Consider the following 17337-nt stretch of genomic DNA (forward strand, 5'->3'; position numbering starts at 1 on the left):
AGCATGAATTGGTGCTGTGGTAGGGGGTTGAAACCTGCTCCCCCCAGCAGCCCTGCTCAGGAGTGCTCCTTCCCTGACCCTGGTGTGCTTTTGGAGTGATCTGGTTTCCCTCATCACACTTTACCCCATTGTCCTGTTTCCCTATGGAGCTGCCGTGTTGCCCAGGCTGAGGATGCTGCAGGGCAATGCGGGAAAGGCCACAGCTGGCACCGGGGGGATGTCGGAGCTGCTGCTAGCCTCCATCTCTGGTCCCCAAGCACTTGCAAACACCACAGTTTCTCCCCATCCTCTGCCTGCTCCCTACACCACACTGCCCTGCACCAAGGACAAAGTCACCACTTTATTCACAGCACCGGAGGCTCTCCAGCTCCATCACCCCCCCAGGCAGCCCCCTTTTACAGCTGGGGAAGGGGTGATGTTGCTCAGAGGACTGTCTGCTGTTGGCCAGGCTCAGGAGGAGCCCACCATGCATCCAGGAGCAGCAGAAAGCCTCAGCATCACATTCACAGGGGGGAGCAGCAGCTCCTAGAAGCCAGACAGAGATGCTTGAGACCCAGGGTGCAGACCTCAGGCCTCCCTGATGCTTCTTGGTGAGGACTTGGGGGGGGGGAAATAAAAGGAGTAACCATATGGCATTAGCAGCACCCAGAGTGGATGATGCTATGGGGACATGGCTAACGAGCTGCAGGGGGAGATGCTCTTCCTCTGCCCGCTCTGCTCCACACCATGTCCAAATTGTGGAATTGCTCTCTATACATAGGGTGCCGGCTGTTTGGGGGGTTTAATAGATGGAGGGGAAACTTCCCAGTGAGATGACTTTGCCCAGGCCAGTTTCTATCTACTCAGATGTGGAGAGATGGGGGAAGGTGTCCAGGCCCCACTCAAAGGAGGCAGCATGCTCGGAAGAGCAGCATCCCGTCCAGCGAGGAGAGGTGGAGGGAGATGCTCTCGTTGGCAGAGATGAAGAGCACGGAGCCACGACGCAGAGTCATTTCGGAGGCTGCAGCTGTGGAGGTTCCCACGGCTGTCCCTTGGATCACCAGCAAGATGCTGGCAGAGTCCATGGCAGAGACGAGGTACAGCTTGATGGAGGAGGGGATCTGCAATGGGAAGGGTCACCGTGGCTGGAGTGTCCTGCTGATTTTCTTCTCTTCAGAGAGCTGGAGTGGGGTCATCCCTTTCTCACCCTGCAGCCACCTTTGCTGTGCCCAGGCCACCCTGTGCCTGCAGCAGCCCAATCCCAGGGACCTCAGCTTAGCTGAGGACACCCAAGCAGCACCTTTGACCTCTTCCTGGTCTTCCCTCTGCCCAGAGCTGCTGCAGAAGGTGAGCAAGCTCTAGGCAGGGATAAGAGGGGAGGGAGAGGAGCCTGCAGCACTGCCTGGGGGTGACACAAGCAGGCTCAGCAGCCCCAAGCATCCCTCTGCAGCACTAGCTACGGGCAAGAAAACCCCAGCCAACACCAAGACATCCTATCAAGAGCACAGCCAACACAGAAGAAAGCTGGTGTGCCCACCGTGTCCCCAAACCAGACCCATCACTCACCTCTATCCTCATGATGGCAAAGTCTGGCACAGGTGGGTCGTAGAGGTAGACACTGGGGTCGAGCTGGCTCTGCGTGGCTGGGAAGATCTTGGAGCTGCTAGGTGCTGGTGTGTAGTTGAGCATCTCGCACAAGGTGAGGACGTCAATGAATTTGGGGGTGAGCCCAGCGCGCACTGTGTTATCCGAACACGCCATGCATTCCACGCAGTCTGCAGGGATGAGGCAGCGCTGTCAGCCCACCCCAACCCTCCTGCATGTCCTAGGGGTGGTCCAACCTTGTGCAGGAGACTGGCTACCTTGGGGGATAGCCCCTGCAAGGTCCTGGGTGAGGAAAGCCCACCGTGATGCTCACCTCCGTGCAGGTAGGCATGGGGCTCGTTGGCTCCCAGGAACATGGCCTCCCCTGGCTCCAGCCTCACCAGGTTGAGGAAGTAAATGGTGAAGCAGCCAATGTCCCCCGGGTACTGGGAGTGCAGCCGCAGCAGCAGGTCCCCGTTACTCCCCGACGTGTCCTTCCCGTCTGCCGCTGCATGGGCAGAGACCAGGTGCAATGCTGGGCAGGGAGCTGGGGGGGGTGCCCCGTCCACTCCACTAAACACAGCCCTCCCCCAAAACCACTCTGGGGTGCTGCGGCAGGCAGAGAGGACCCACCTTCCTGGGAGATCCTCTTCACCAGCATGTTCAGCTGATCAACAAAGAACTTCTTCTCGCTCTTCATCAGGCGGGTGAAGCAGACACGGAGGGCGGCTGAGACACCACGGGGGTCGTCGCTCCAGCTGCGCTCCAGCTGCTCTGCCGCCACCTCCCCAATCAGCGCCCGCAGCTCAGGGACAGCTGCCAGGGTGGCAAGCCCAAGTCATCCCCAGCGGCCTCCACCACGGGGTAGCCCAGCACCCCTACCTCGTGGTATCACAGACACTGTCCCCACCCCAAATCCAGCGCAGGGAGGGAAGGTGGCATCAGAGTCCGACCTCGCAACCGCCCTCCCTTGCCATCCTTACCTTGAAGGAAGGAGACAATCTCCTCCACTGGCCGAAAGCCACATAAGCCCTCGAAGGGGGTGAGAGCGATGGCCATTTCGGGCTTATGGTTGGCATCAGGGTAGTGCTCCGGGAACTGGGCGTGCAGCTTTGCTGCCAGCTCCTGGAGATGGGGGCAGAGGAGTTGGGTGAGCTCCCTGGGGCCATGGGGTCTGGCTGGGGCTGCCCCTCCCGAGGCTCTCCCTACCTTGTTGGGGTGTGCCTGGATGGAGAGGGCGGTGTTGACCGACAGCACCTTGAAGAGGAACGGCAGACAACCCTGGAAGGTGTCCTTCACCTTCGCCCCCAGGCAGGCAGGGTTGTCGGTGATCCACTGGCCCAGAGTCTTTTGGGGGATGCGGTTATCCTGGATGATGGCATCGCCCCGGGGGTGTGCACCCATCCAGAGCTGTGGGAGACAGGCAGACGGATGGACCCCTGAGCTGGGCGTCCAACAGGATGACTTGGGGTTTTCTCGAGGCTGTTTGGCCCTTGAGGCAATCGATGCGGCCAAGGCAGCTCCCTCAGGGGCTGAGTCACGCTGGGCTTCTCCTCTCCTCCCCTCCCGGGGCTACAGGCAGGGGAGATGCAGCCGGCTGGGACGGACACACAGCCAGGACAAGCATATGGACGCGTGGCCAGACACTCACCTCTGCATAGGGCCGGTCAGGCTGGATTTGGACCAGGGGATCGCTGCTGGCCAGCAGCTTGGCCACCTCACTCTCCAGGCCCACCTTCCCCCAGGAGTAGTTCTGCACGGCGCAGGAGAGGGGGAACACTGCGGGAAGGAAGGCAGACATCATGGGGGGAGCGGGGCGGGTGGCAGAAATAACTCCCTGAAGTCCCAATCCCCCAGGCACCCCGGCGGTGGGGCCGTGAGCCGGGCAGCCCCACACCCCACGGTGCGGGGCCAGAAGGGGCCAGGGCAGGTGGGGAGCGAGGGATTTGGAAGGGAGAAGGTATTTGGGGGGGGGGGGGGGGGGGGGAGGGGGGCGGCGATTTAAAATCATCATATAGGGGTCTTGGGGGGGGTCCTCCAACCCCGTGGGGGTGACCCACCCACCCGAGGGTCCCCCATCCCCACGGGGGTGCCCGCCCCGCCCCGGGCCCCGCTCACCGCGGATGTCCGCCATGGCAGGGCACGGCAGGGCTGCCCAGGAGCGGTAGTCCGGCGGCGGCGGCTCCGGTACCGCCTCCCCCGGCCGGGCGGGGCGGGGCGGGGCAGCACGCTACTCGCACCCTATAGCGGCCATGGGGGACTGCAGCCAGGGGCTGCGCGGGCCCGACCACCACCACTGCCCGCCCGCACGGACCTCTGTGGGGCCTGGGGGGAGGGCTGCAGGGGCCACTACAGGAGATGTGCTATAGGGGATGTTCTGTAGGGGTTGTGCTATAGGGGACAGGCTAAGGACCCTATGGGGACACCCCCGGCAAAGCATGCCCATTCCTCCTCAATAGATCCCTCTATAAGTGCTCCCCTCTAGAGCACCACCCCGCCACGCGCGCTATAGGTGGCACCCGCCGTTGTGGCGTCACGCGGCCCCGCCCCGCCAGAGCCGCCCCCCCCGGCGGGGTCAAAGCGCCTGCGCGGTGGGTGTGAGTCCGTCACGTAGGTGGTGGCGCAGGCGTCCCGGTTGCCCCGGAAGTGCCTGGCGCGGCGGTGGAAGCGCGGAGCGGAACAGAGGGGGCTGCGTCCATGTCGGGCTTCGACACCAACCCGTTTGCCGACCCGGTGGATATCAACCCCTTCCAGGTGGGTGCCGGGCCCGGGCGGCCCCTTCCTACAGCTGCCCGGCCTTCCCCTCCCCGCCGTTGCGGCGGGACGTGGCACTGACTGAAGCGTCGCTGGCCAATGGTGGCGCCGCTTCTCCCCGCCGTGGCCAGTCGGGCAGAAGGGGCGGGATTAGGGGGGCCGCGCTGCGGGGCCGGGGCCGCCCCGCCCCCCGCTCCCCCTGCGCCTGGGGGTGCCGCGCCCGCTCCCACCGTCGGGACGAGGCAGGAGCGGGGCGATCCCGCCGGGGTCCCCCCGCCGCTCCCGCCCCCACGGGGGCCTTCCTGCCGCCCTTTGCTCAAATCCGCCATTTCTCCCCATTTTCCCCTTCCCAGGAGGGGTCTCATGCCCCCCCCCCGCCGCAGCTCCCCAGGCCTTGGGGAGTGGAGCTCGGTGCCAGCCGTCCACCCCTGCCTCGGAGGATGCTGGAGCAGGGGTAGATGCCTCTGTCGTAAAAATATTTAAAATAATCCAGCGAGAGACCTCCCTTGGCGGTGCCGCCGGCCGGCCGCCCGTGCGGTCTCGCTGGGGTCAGTTTTTAACATGCCGGAGCGTCGGCTCTTAAAACTCAGCCTTTTGGGCAAAACGCATCCTTTGGCTGTGGTTTTCAGGAGCCTTTGAGGTTCTTGGAGACTTTATCTGCTTTCACTGGGTTTGTCCTCTGTAGGATTAACCTCTATGCTCTGAAACATGAGGTCATTTACACAGGGAGTTGGCTGGGAATGGCCTCTCGGACCTGACTTAATTGGCGGTGTGAAAATGAGTGTCTGGGCTTTGACGTTCCTCAGCGAGTGGCTGCGGAGGCTGCCTTACCTTTGCTGTCTGGCGGGGATGTAATCTGCAGGAAGGGGTGATTTCCTGACCTCTGATTTCGTGGCCAAGCCAAAGCGAAACTGTTTGTTGATCAGGCTCAGTGTTTCTTGAGGAATCAAAGTGAAATAGGAAGAGAAAAATCTCTTTTTCTCCCTCACCTTTGTTTTAACGTGCTCCTCTGTGTCTCAGGAAGGGTTTGGGTGGCCATGCTCCTGTAATATTTCCTCTGTGGGGGGAGAATATAGGGTGGCTCACACATACAGTCACTGTTCCTTTAGGGATTTATTGCTTTGGCACTGAGGAAGTAAGTATTCTGTTGCTTTATGTGTATTGTAGCTGCCCTGGTATCTGACCGAAGAGGGCCGTGCTTGTGCTTTACTCACTGTTTAAACAAGAAACATTGGATGATATTTACGACTGGTAACTCTGATGTCAGGCCTATTTCTTAATGAGGACAGACGTACATCACACCGTGGATGCCCCTGGGGTTGCCTGATAGCTCTTTGTGGCAGGTTTTATACCTTCGTTTCAGGAGTGTGGGGTTTTGTGTTCACCTTTGTCCCCTGGTTTTTAAGGAAAAATATCCCCTGTTATCAGCAGTTGGACGTGAGGAATATCTGAGTGCTGCTGCCCGGAGCCTTGAAGTCCTGTCTCTCTGATTTGAACACAGCATTTCATGATGTAGGACAGCGCTGCCCTGGTCTAGTAAATCTGATGAAATGAGCCTGTTCCCTGCCAGGGTTGGGATCCTCATGCTGGCTTGGTGCACTGCGGGGCTGGGAGGACGGTTTGCCCACCGGTTGGGTGCTGACATCCCCTTCCACACGCTCTGGAGATCTTGCTGAAAGACTAGAGGCATCTTTACCCTCCCAGCCTTGTCATGCTGATGAATATCTCCCGGGCAGAGCACCAGGATTGTCTGTCTTTTTTGTGGATCCCAGTATAGAGCTTTGTACTTTGCAAATCCTGCTATAACTGGGGATCTTTGCCTTTTAAGGAGACTTTGTTCATGCCATTCAATAAGCTTGGTATAAAATAAACTGGTTTGGTCCTGTTAAAAAAATCTCTGGCTCTTCTTTCTGTTACTTAGTGTAACCGTTTAATGAGAGATGATTAACTGCCTTTGTCTATTCAGTAACCTGCTATAAGGGGCAGCTACTGCCAAAACTTTGATGCAATCCTCAGAGAGGGCTGGAGACTTCCATCTTGTTTATAAATATCAATAATAAAATCCTTGAGGTTTCTCTCAGTGCGTCTTCCAGGTGACAGCAGTGCTCTGAGGTCCTGTGCTGGTGGCTGACTGCAGGACTGGCAGTATTTGGGGCAGTTACCATGATATTTAGACAACCATGTTAAGTTCCAGGTGATTCTTGTTTGAGTTCTCTTGCACTGATCTAATTTAGAGAGGCATCTAATTTTATTTTGTTTCTTTAACCTCTGGGAAGAGAAAGAAATGGAAGAGTATCCTTCCTTGCACAAATCTGTTGTATCAAAATCTTCCAGCAGCTCTGTCAGCTGGCACAGTGTGACAGCAACTTCATATTTGCATTTAACACAGCATTTGAAAACAGTTTTAATCTTCATGTCAGTGCAATTTGGTCCAAACATGAAATTATTCTGCACTGGGGAATTTGAAGTCGTGAAAAAGGACTTCATGTATCCCTACCGCTTGTGGAAGTGATGGTAGGAAGGGCAACAAATGGGGATCTGATCACTGGCGTTCTGCAGATCAAGCTCATAACTGACTTGTGAGCACAAAGTGTGTGGCTGGATGTACTTAATAAACGAAACAGAAGAGCTGGAGAAGTAAGAGAGCTTTCAGGTGCTCCAGCTCTTCCTTAGCTCTGAAGCAGGAAACAAGCTGAGAAGAATTGCTCAAATTTAACTGGGGATCATAACAACTAAACTCTCCGAAAGGAAAAGCACATGGGGGCTTTGGAGTGGAGTGTGCCGTTACTTCCTCAGAGGAGGGACAGCCAGGTAATGTGGCTTCAAGTGGTTTAGTGGCTGAATTAAGTCCCTGTTTCACAGCATAAAGAGGCAGGCTTGTGCTTGTTTCAAGAGGGTTAACTGTCTTTTACTCCATAGCTTGCAGAAAATAACTGTAAAATGCAAAGCTCGTAGGCAACTTCTCATCATCTCCCCGGCATTTCTCGTGCTTACTCATCCTTCACGCTGTGTAGCGCAGGCTTGCGGAAGCTGGTGCCTTTATATCACCCTCTGTTTCATAGCTGCTCTTTTCCTTCCTGCCCTATTCAGGGCACAGAGGCACATGTCCAAACACTCTTCAGCTTTGTTGCAAATTCCCTGCTTTTTGTATATCTACTTTAGACACGCTTGCGCAATAGCAAGCAAGCTGAACTGCCTTGCATTGGCTGTACTGCCTCATTAAGTAGCTTTTTTTTTTTGAGCAATGCAAGAAGATGAGAGGTTGTCTCCCTTTGAAATAACTCTGTTCTGCAGCTGGAAGTGAAACAGTGGTGCTGCTCTCTCTGACCTGCTCAGGCCACTGACAGCCTGCCATTTGATAGCAGTGCTGCGCTGGTGAGCCTCCGCGTAATTTAGGAGTTTTCTTTTTGATTGGAGGTGAGTGATGGGAAGAGAAAAATGTGTGTTTTGCCTCAGTATTCTAGTGTTTCTCCTTATTTCTGAGTGCTTTCCTCCCAGCCTGGCCATTCAAGCTCTTCAGATGGTTACACACCCTTTGCTTTCTTCTTCCCATACCTTTAAGGGAGTTTCTCTTCCTTATGTGGTTGTCTTCTGCTGGACTTCAGTCAGGCTGGGACCTTGCTTGGTCTGGATTAAGGGGTATCATGCTAGCACCCAGTAGCTATCATGTGTTAACCGACTGGTAAGCTTGTGTTGACAGCCCACGAGTCTGCAAAACTGCCTCCAGAGGAGTAAGTAGTGAAATAAAACCTGTGACTTGAGTCCTTGCAGTCCTTATTTCCAACATGGCCATTCGGCTTGTGCTCTTCACTTCTCACAGCCCTGCTGTGTGGGGAGTTGTACTTCATGAAGCAGCATACGAAACCTCATCTGAGATCCCTCAGCCCCGGGTGATTCATAAACTAGCGCAACCTGTTGCATAGGGAGTGTCTGCTATCAAGGAGATGTCTGAAGTTACTCATTAACTGTTCCCTATGCATCTTGCTCAGCAGAAGGCTGCGCTAAAACCCTGGGGAATGTCTCCAGCTGGTTGCAGACAAGTCAAATGACTTTTCTGCAGTGCATGGACTCGGTCAACCTCTGCTCACCTTGATTGCCCACTTTTACCTTGTTACAGCCTCAATTGCTTCTCACCCCATTAACCACACAGTTAAAATGACTGATCTTGAGACTCAAGTTGCTGAAGGAGGAGGGAAGGATAAAAAGCCACTTAAAAAAAAATTTTTTTTTAATCCACACCCAGCTATCAGGTTGCCAGCCTGTTCTGCAGTAGGATTTCCAAGTTCAAAAAGTACCTTGTTTCTCTAATAACTGGGGAGAGAAACACTGCAGAAGTCCAAATCTATTAGAGAGGGATCTTTATGGGAAGTAGTGTATATAAAAGAAGAAATAAAAATAGCTAAGTGCATTGCAGTGAGGGAAGAAAGGCATTTTTTGGCAGAGGTGCTGAGAGCCTTTTTTTAAACAATCGGACTATTTGATGGAGACAAGTAGGAGATGCTGTGAGTACAGGTGAATGCAGCTGCTATGCTGGCAGAATTAAAACCTCTGAAGGTAACTGATGTCACACCTCCAGCTCCAGTTTCCCGGCTGTTTTGCCTTTGCAGGGTAACCACTGGCATTTTAGCTTGGTGTCCCAAATGCCCTGGGTGGCAGCTGACACAACCAGTCCTGGCTGATAGGTATCTGGAAACTCATTTTGTGAGGCTCTGTTTTGCTTTGTGGATCCTCACTTGCTTTGTGGTGCAGTTGGTGTTTGGGGGTGATCCCATGTGTCCAGAAACTCTCTGGACTGTGGGTGAATGGATCTGTGTCCTGCTACAGGTCTCTGGCAGTTAGGAATAACTCACTGTAGGTAAGTGGTAGTAATCTGTAGAAAGGTCTTCTTTGCCAGAAGCATGTTGTAGTTCTTCAAATATACCTCTTGGCTGAACAGGAGATCACTTCTGCCTACAAATCTTGCCTTGCTGATAGTCGTCTCCTCAGTTATTTAAATTAATTGCCAGCCAAAGCTGTCTCCCTGTGGCAGGGGTGTACTTCACCCCATCTTGTTCCCAGTTACCAAGCAGGGATAACATCTAAACTAATGACGACCTGTGTCTGGTGCTGATTTGTCTTTGCTCTCTCTCCTTTCAGGATCCCTCAGTGACACAGCTCACAAATGCTAGCCAAAGTGGCTTGGATGAATTCAATCCCTTCTCTGAGAGCTCCCAGCTGGTACGTGGCATGTGTCTTTGTGCTAGGTATATTGCTGGTGTTTTTAGCAGTGTAGGAGGGCCCTTTGGTAGGTGCAGCTTAAAAGTAAGAGTGAGGCATTTGCAGCTCATTTCCCCACGGGTAGTAGTTCATTGTGTGCGTGGCAAGCTGCAGGCAACTGCTTCTGCACTGGAGCACTAATAAACCCCAGCTGGAGCTCTCTGCTCACATGGAACAGCTTCTTTCAAACTGGCTGCTGGCTCACAGTAAAGCTATATGAAGTGTGAAGGGGAAGATGTTTTGTGGCAGGATGCATCAATATTTATTTGGTCTCTGGGTTGGAAGCTGAACTGCTGTGGTGGTATCGTTGATGGATTGCTGCAAGAACTTCATTCTTACTTCCTGCTGCTGCCATGTGCGAGGTGGGAAAGGAGGGCAGGAAGGTGGGGTAAAGCAATATTTGCAGTCCAAACAACTGATCAAAATCCCTTTTTTTTTCTCTTATGCCTAATACCCGTAATCCTTGGGTGCTGCTCCCCCAGTGCCTTAAGGAACTAGCAAACTTTTGAAAAAGCAGAGTTGCTTCCTGCTGGTGCTTTCTGATTTAGTAGTGTTAAAATTTGAACTATCCTTTGCTAAAAGAAGTCACATGTAATGTTTTTCCCTTGCTGCTTGTGACTTTACATGCAGACAAATGCAGCACGGACAACGCCAGCCACGCAGCCCTCTGGCCGCTCGCAGCCTGCTGTTCTGCAGACATCTGTGGAGCCCACTCCCCAGGTATGGCAGCCCCTCACTGCCGCCTTCCCAAGAGCTAGGCTGGAGAGCATGAAGGAGCTCCCATGGGCCTCTGGAGGCATGTGGGAATAGGAGGGGAAGGGGATTTTGTGGGGTTGGGTATGGGAAGCTGGGAGTGATGTTTTAGACTTGCATTTGTACCTGTCTTGCAAAGCAGATCTCTGTAGGAAATACAGACGTGCAATTTTTTTAATGCCTTTTTCCTGTCCCTCTGGTGACAGAGCTTGCTTTTCCTTGTACCCTATTTGCTCTGGCTTCCCTCTGCAAACACTGAAATGTGTCCCATTAGTGCTTTTGGCTTAGTTCTCATGACTAGTCAGACACACTCAGTTCCAGGAGTGTAAATGCAGTCTAGCTAGATGTTGCAGCCGCTGCTTAGGCGGCTAGCAAGTACCTGACTGCCAGGACCACCTCATCCAAAGAGCAAAGAAGCCAAGGATGGTAGGAGAAAGGATCTGTTCTCACAATAGCAAACAGCTCAAAGAGATTCTGAAGAGGTGTGGTAAGCAGTTGTCTTGCCTTTCCTTTGAAACTCCTGCCCTAGTGGGGAAGGGAATTGTCCTGGCGAACTCAGGAGTCCTGCTTGCTGCCCTGTTGCAAGGCACTTTGAGCAGTGAGACAGACTGGGAGATAGAAGATGCTGCAAGAAAAGCATAGCTTTGCTGAGAGGGGAGGGCATAGAGGATGGGCATCAGGCTGGATAGCCTCCTGAGGGCTCTTCCAGCCCTGTCTTCCTATGGGGCGAGAGAAGAACATTCTGGGTGGAGTCTGCATTGATCTTTATTTTGTCCTCCAGCAGGTAAGGCAGAAAGCCTCAAGACACTTCAGATCAGCCACGGGTATTCAGCTTTCAAACTGTCCTCAACCCTTGCTGTTGAATTGTCTTTGTGTCCGTTCCAGTTTGGCATTTGGTGTGTTTGCTGGTGGTATTGCCACTGCCTCAGTAAGGGAAGGTCTAACCTTTTTCTTCCCCTACTTTAGGCTGTGGCTGCGGCAGCACAGGCTGAGCTTCTTCAGCAGCAGGCAGAATTAGAGAGGAAGGCAGCCGAGTTGGAGAAGAAGGAAAGGGAATTGCAGAGTAATACAGCCAGCATTAATCGTGAGTAGTGCTTCCTGCCCTGCCTGCAATGAGTGTGGTGCCCAGGGAAGCCTGGATGCTTGGTTTGTCAGGATTTGATGAAGGCTCAGCCCATCCAAGTATACGCAGCTTTTACAAGCGTGTATCTTTCCTCTAATCCTTCACAGTTGTGGTAACCCTTTAGGGACTGTACCTGTCATCCCTTAACTTACAAGGTGGGAAAGAAGCTCAGAGGTGAGATGCTGGAGACCAGCTCTGGTGTCTCTCTGCCCTTGAGCATGCTGTCAGTGTCTGCACTTGGCCACGTTAAGTTCTTCAAACACCAGTCCCATATCCATGTCTGAGCTGTTGTGTGATGCTTCCACTTCGAGGCTTCTCACTGAGAGCAATAAAGCTTTTTCTTCAGTATTGAGGCTGTTTTAACCACAGCAAAACAATATTTTCTTTTCATCTTGGTTTTAAATGGCTGAATCTGGGCTTGTAGTGCTGCGTGGCGGTGGTTGTGATGGCCCTTTGGCCATTACAGGGGAATTCTACCTCCCACAGAGGAAAGCCCTGAGACTGGGCTGGTCTGCCTCGCTGCTGCCAGCAGAGTTAACACACCCCAGCTGCACTGCCTGCTCAGACCTAGTTACTTACTGAGACCTATCCCCTTCCAAGGTTTTAATATCAGTAGATATGAATGGCTACTTGCAAATTATGGTGTGTGAATTAGTCTTTCAACAAGAGCAAGTGGAGAACTGCTCATTTCTCTGTTCCACAGCGAGGCAAAACAACTGGCCTCCTCTTCCCAGGAAGTGTCCGATCAAGCCGTGCTTTTATCAGGATTTTTCTGCAGACATCCCAGCTGACTACCAGCGGATATGCAAGATGCTGTATTACTTGTGGATGTGTAAGTAACACACTGAACTGCAATAAAAACTCTTTTGAAGAAGATTCTGTATAAAACGCTGAGCTTTGACCTACAGTAAGTTCTGTAGATGATGTCTGCAAGGGTAAAATAATGTCTCTGACAGAAAATGTAAAAGACTCCAAGTTTATGCTTTGGGAATAGCTCATTCATGGCAGAATCTTTTTTTTTGTTTGTTTAATGGAGACTTTAACATCTGTCCTGAGACTCTGAAAGACAGTGGATAGTGCAGTTCAGAGATGGGGGGCAAAACAGTCTTAACCATTCTTGTCAATTTTGGTGCTTTGAATAGCTTTAAGATTTGGTTGTAAGCAGCAGGATCAGATGAAGTTCTTAGGTTAAGCTCCTGTTTCCTTTCAAGGAAGGCAAGGAAATTAGGTGGCCCAAAGTCTCCTTAATTTCTGCAGAGCTCCATGGGTTGAGTGGAAGATTATGAATGCTGCCGGATTTTCCAAGAACTCACTGATGTTTTTTCTTCTCTATCCCATCCTAAACAGTACATTCGATTACACTCCTGCTAAACCTGCTTGCTTGCCTGGCATGGTTCACAGTCAAGTCGGACAGAGGGGTAGACTTTGGTCTCTCAATCCTGTGGTTTATTTTGTTCACCCCTTGTGCCTTTCTCTGTTGGTACCGACCAATTTACAAGGCTTTCAGGCAAGTACTGTTTTCCTCTGTAACAGGGATATATCTTTTAGTGAGAGGAGCTTTGCTTTTATCTGTTCAAATTGTGTGTTGCCTGCAGGATTTTTCTAGCTCTTTGTGTCATTAGATAGATCAAACCTGCTTGTTCCTAAACAAGAAGTGTCTGATGGAACTTAATTATGGTGGTCCTTTTTCATCTTGAAAGCCTAGCCAATCATAGGGCCCTACTTTTTTTTTATTCATATTTAAAACTGTTTGGTACATTCATGTGTTGAGCACACCGTGTGTGTTAAGGCAGCTGCCTTCACTCCATCGTGCACTGTCCAGAGCAGTGATTTTGTGATACGCAGATGACATGTTGTAAATTGTGTTGCTGCATAAGTTCCTCCTGAAATCACCTCCCTGTAGCGGCTTTCCCCAGGGGAAAGAGTTTAGTGAAATTGTTTCCCTCCTCTTAGAGAAGGGAGTCTGTGCAGGGATCATGTGCCTGGGTTTCACTCTTCCTGCTGTTTCTCCCGCAGGTCTGACAGCTCCTTCAGCTTCTTCGTCTTCTTTTTCATCTTCTTCTGCCAAATAGCAATCTACATCATCCAGGCAGTTGGCATTCCTGGCTGGGGAGACAGGTAAGCTTGGCTTCATGGGCTGCCATGTCACAGCCCTGCACAGATGCTTTTTCTTACCAGGGCTGTGACTGTCGGAAGCTTTGGGGTCTGTTTCTGACAGTTGTCTCTTCTTTCTCCCATGGTTTTCTTCTCTCACCTGAAACACAGCTTTGGCAGGTCCCAGCTGGGCTGCCTCTCTCCTCCACTCTTCCTGCCCTAGTCCCAGCAAAGGCATGTACTTTTGCTGCTGCTGCCAGCACTGAAAAGAGTATGTGAAATTTTCTATGCCTCCTCTCCTGCCTTCTGCCTCACTTTTATATATATAATACTTATTTCTTCTTGATACTGAGCCTCTGGTGTTGACTGCATCTGCCTTGTGTTAAAATGGAGCCTTCCCTGATGGAGGCTGTAGTGTGGGGATGAGGGATCTCTGACACATAGCCTGGGTACAGCTTAACTCGATACTGCTGCTAGCAGCCTGATTCTGTCCCCAAACTTCTCCTGAATTTCTCTTGAGTGTGGTGTTGGTGGGCTGTGCTTCAAAAAAAAAAACAAGCAGAGAGGGTTTTATGCTCACCTTTCTTGATGGCATTGTACAGAAGGGTAAGTCTGGGCTTCTGGAGTGGGTCCAACAGGCCTCTTGTCAGCAGTTTCCCCCTGCAGTGAAAGCACTGGCTTTCTTTTCGCCTTGCTGTGTTGGCCACAGATCAGATTCCTGAGTTACTGTGAACAGCGAAAAGGTTAACAGCTAGTGGTTTTTCTCCTGAGGGTGAGCCCTCAGGTGATGAGCACAGTGAAACTGCTGTCTATTTTTGCCCGCTGCCTGCAGTACAGCTCACGGGCAAAGCTGTCCTTGTACTCCCTCCCCTGCTAACTGATGCTGCCTTAGTCATGGGGAACTGGGAGGGGGCTAACTTTGGAGAGCATGCGTTGAGCTTTCTGCTGTATTTCCTTGAGCCAGACAGCACGTTTATTTTTGGCTGTAGTGCATGGCGTACCTTTCCATTCCCTTGTAATGAGCAAGAAGTTGTGCAGCACCTCAAATGGGACAGTTCAGCTCACTTGATTACCTCTCTCCTGGTGGCGCACTCTTTGCTTTGTTTAGCAGTCGGAAGATTCGTTTTTCCAGCACCCAGGAGGATGTTTTGAGTGAGGCATCTTGGTGTTTTTGCCCAGAGACAAGCACTGACAACTCCCAGCACCCTCACTGCTCCAACCCTTCAGCAACTGCCAGTTTCCTCCTTTCTGTAGCTCTTCACTTCATCCCTTCTGTCCTCTTCCTCCCCTCCCAACGCTTACATCCCTGTCCAGGCAGAGCTGTCACAGTGACATGTAGATCTAGGCCCCAGATCTGCCAGCCGTTCTCTTCCAATTCAGATGTGCCAGCCTATCTTTACACTGCTTGGCTGACTTCTGAGAAGGTGTTTGTGGAAGTGACTTGATTTATGATGGTATCAAGTGCTGCTGAAGGGGAGTGGTCCATGGGCCAGGGCTGTAATGGGTGGTGTGAGTGTGATTATCTTGTGTAGAGGTGGATTGCTTCTAAAGAAATGTTAATGGAAATTCTGGCTCGCAAATGAGTGCCTGGGTGAACTCTGGGTTCCTATTTTCACAGCCATTTTGTTCGGGTTTGTGCTTCCCTGTAACCTTCCCCCCAAGGCTCTTGTGCAATGTGTTGGTGCCTCTTCTCCCTCTGCTCCATCTCATCCTGTGAATCAAATGCTCGCCAGGCTCACCCTGCTCTCATCTCGCTTGCAGCGGATGGATCGCGGCGCTATCTGAGGTGAAGGAAAACCTGGCCGTGGCTATTATCATGATGGTGGTGGCAGGATTCTTCACGCTGTGTGCAGTTCTCTCACTCCTCCTCCTGAAGCAGGTGAGTGGCTTGGAGGCAAGGTGAGGTCTCTGCTGAATAGAAGATCCACAGGTCAGGCTGCTCCCAGGGTACCCTGGGGTTGCCACCGCCTCTCATCTGTCTGGCGGTTAGCTTGCTTTTGTAGGTATAATTGGGGCACTGTCAGGTCAAGAGCTTTTAATGAAAGTATTTTTGTTTGTGCTTCCTGCTTCACTGTCGAGTTGCTTGAACACACTAAAGGGACTTGCAGGTGGGAAAGTAGCCTTTGGGGAGGGAACAAGAGGCGTGGATGCTTCAGTAAGGCACGCCATTAACCGCGCACAGTACGATAAAGGAGGGTGTAGTAAGGCTTGCTGTGTTGGCTGCTGTCAATTCTATTAAATAGTCCTGAGAAGGTGGCCAGCAAGGTCCCAGATGTCACCCGCCTCAAAGAGACATAAAATTTCTAGCACCTCCCTTTAGCTTATGGGTCTGTCCAGAGGTGGCTGAGGAGAGAAGGTTTTGTTCGGTTATCCAGGGCTTTGCAATCACTGCTACCGCAATGTGGTGGGACTTCTCAAAGCCTGGTGAGATCCAGAGTGCCTTCCTGCTGGCTCCTAAACACAAACCTCACTTTCTCCTTCTGATCGACCACACCAGGGTTGCATTTGTGTGATTAACAGCAGAAATGTAGCTTTGGGGAAGGCAAGGACAGACTGGTCCTGTTTCTATTACTTCCTCCTCCTTTTCTCCTAAATTGTATCCTGAAGGAAATACCTGATGCTTGTAGTTACAGGGACCTTCAGATCCTGCCTCGCAAGTGTCTGTAAATGCAGGGGTTAAGAGTCCGTACCATCACAGTGTGGGGAGCGGAGCTTTTGGTCTGATACCTGACATTTTACCAAGAGCTCCACATTTTACCACAGATAAGGGTCTCCTGAAAGCTGCAGCATCATGTGCTGGGTGAGATGGAGCCCATGGCTCCACCCCATCCTCTAGCTGCCAAAAGAGCTGATTAGTGACATGGCCAAGGAAAAGCAAGCAAGGTGTGTGCAGCAACCTGTACTTGCAGGATAATTTTTTTCCTCTCTTGTTTCCCAGGTGCATTCCCTGTATCGACGCACAGGAGCCAGTTTCCAAAGGGCCCAGGAAGAGTTCTCCCAAGGCATCCTCACCAACAGGGGCTTCCAGAATGTAGCTGCTGGGGCAGCCTCCTCAGCTGCACAGAGTGCTTTCCGGGGGAACTAGCTTTTCCCGGGGCTACCTCCCTCTCGCTTCCTCTGCCATCATCACCCCAACTTTTTTTTTGTTCTAAAGATGCACTTTTTGAGGGTACCATGTTAGCTCTGTGGTGCCAACTCCAGATAAGAAGAGGTCTGGTTTTTTTAGCTTCAGCTGGCCTAGGTTTGTGATGATTAGTTTTCCCTGTCTTGTTTTAGGGTGTGGGAAGATAGGGGAGACATTCTCTGAAGCAAATATATTTCTCTATCCAGGACATACCGAGTGTTTGTCTCTTCCTCCCCTCACCCTGTCCACAGCAGAAAGGCAAGGGGAAGCAGGTCTCTGATTTTACTCTCTCTTCTATTGGTCTTTGCTATGAAGAATTTGATTATCTGCTGTTTTGGGGGGGTTTTGTAACTTGCATGTAGTTTGTCATTAATTTTAAGAGCAGAAGCTCTACTTCTGGTTTATTACACTTACACAATGCTGCATTTTTGACCTCTTAACTGCTCACCTTCCTGAGAGTCAGGTTAACATGGCATGGAGGAAAACCTGGGAACAGGGAGGATCAGAAAGGAGGGGAAAGTTCTTTCTGCTTGTTCCCCCCTGGCAGATATCCCCTCTGCTTCCACGAGGATCCCACAGATGATTGCCCTTGGGGCTCCTGTGCCCCTTTGCCAGCACCCAAGGCCCTGGGCATGGAGAGGGAGAGAAGAGATCAGCGGGGGCTGAGTCT

The 17337-nt window shown here is 52.0% G+C and overlaps 2 protein-coding genes across 4 annotated transcripts; one reads left to right on the forward strand and one right to left on the reverse strand.

Moving 5' to 3' along the window:
• Positions 1-320: 320 nt before the first annotated feature.
• Positions 321-4091, reverse strand: MPI (mannose phosphate isomerase). 3 transcript variants are annotated; one of them, XM_064456815.1, is made up of 8 exons: positions 3682-4091; positions 3215-3342; positions 2773-2973; positions 2547-2688; positions 2197-2379; positions 1898-2071; positions 1546-1754; positions 321-1100 (listed from the first exon to the last, which is right to left on the reverse strand). In XM_064456815.1, the coding sequence occupies exons 1-8, from the start codon at positions 3695-3697 to the stop codon at positions 882-884; spliced, it is 1272 nt and encodes a 423-aa protein (XP_064312885.1). In that variant the 5' UTR covers positions 3698-4091; the 3' UTR covers positions 321-881. The 3 variants fall into 3 exon arrangements, with proteins under 3 accessions (XP_064312885.1, XP_064312881.1, XP_064312884.1); XM_064456811.1 differs by lacking the exon at positions 3682-4091 and having other exon boundaries at positions 3215-3538; XM_064456814.1 differs by lacking the exons at positions 2197-2379; positions 3682-4091 and having other exon boundaries at positions 3215-3540.
• Positions 4092-4134: 43 nt separating this feature from the next.
• SCAMP2 (secretory carrier membrane protein 2) lies at positions 4135-16875 on the forward strand. Its single transcript, XM_064456816.1, has 9 exons — positions 4135-4317; positions 9454-9534; positions 10204-10293; positions 11293-11410; positions 12153-12281; positions 12797-12956; positions 13466-13567; positions 15305-15422; positions 16482-16875. The coding sequence occupies exons 1-9, from the start codon at positions 4261-4263 to the stop codon at positions 16626-16628; spliced, it is 1002 nt and encodes a 333-aa protein (XP_064312886.1). The 5' UTR covers positions 4135-4260; the 3' UTR covers positions 16629-16875.
• Positions 16876-17337: the final 462 nt, after the last annotated feature.

This window comes from Phalacrocorax carbo, chromosome 7 (genome assembly GCF_963921805.1).
Source record: "Phalacrocorax carbo chromosome 7, bPhaCar2.1, whole genome shotgun sequence".
Lineage (NCBI taxonomy): Eukaryota > Metazoa > Chordata > Aves > Suliformes > Phalacrocoracidae > Phalacrocorax > Phalacrocorax carbo.

Bases quoted from the DNA above. Each gene is read 5' to 3' on its own strand.
- MPI (XM_064456811.1), bottom strand. From the start codon at position 3,367: ATGATGTCTGCCTTCCTTCCCGCAGTGTTCCCCCTCTCCTGCGCCGTG. The intron at 2,974-3,214 runs GTGAGTGTCTGG...TGTCTCCCACAG, and splicing joins CTGACCGGCCCTATGCAGAG to CTCTGGATGGGTGCACACCC. The intron at 1,755-1,897 runs GTGAGCATCACG...TCATCCCTGCAG, and splicing joins CCATGCCTACCTGCACGGAG to ACTGCGTGGAATGCATGGCG.
- SCAMP2 (XM_064456816.1), top strand. From the start codon at position 4,261: ATGTCGGGCTTCGACACCAACCCGTTTGCCGACCCGGTGGATATCAAC. The intron at 12,282-12,796 runs GTAAGTAACACA...CATCCTAAACAG, and splicing joins GCTGTATTACTTGTGGATGT to TACATTCGATTACACTCCTG. The intron at 15,423-16,481 runs GTGAGTGGCTTG...CTTGTTTCCCAG, and splicing joins CACTCCTCCTCCTGAAGCAG to GTGCATTCCCTGTATCGACG.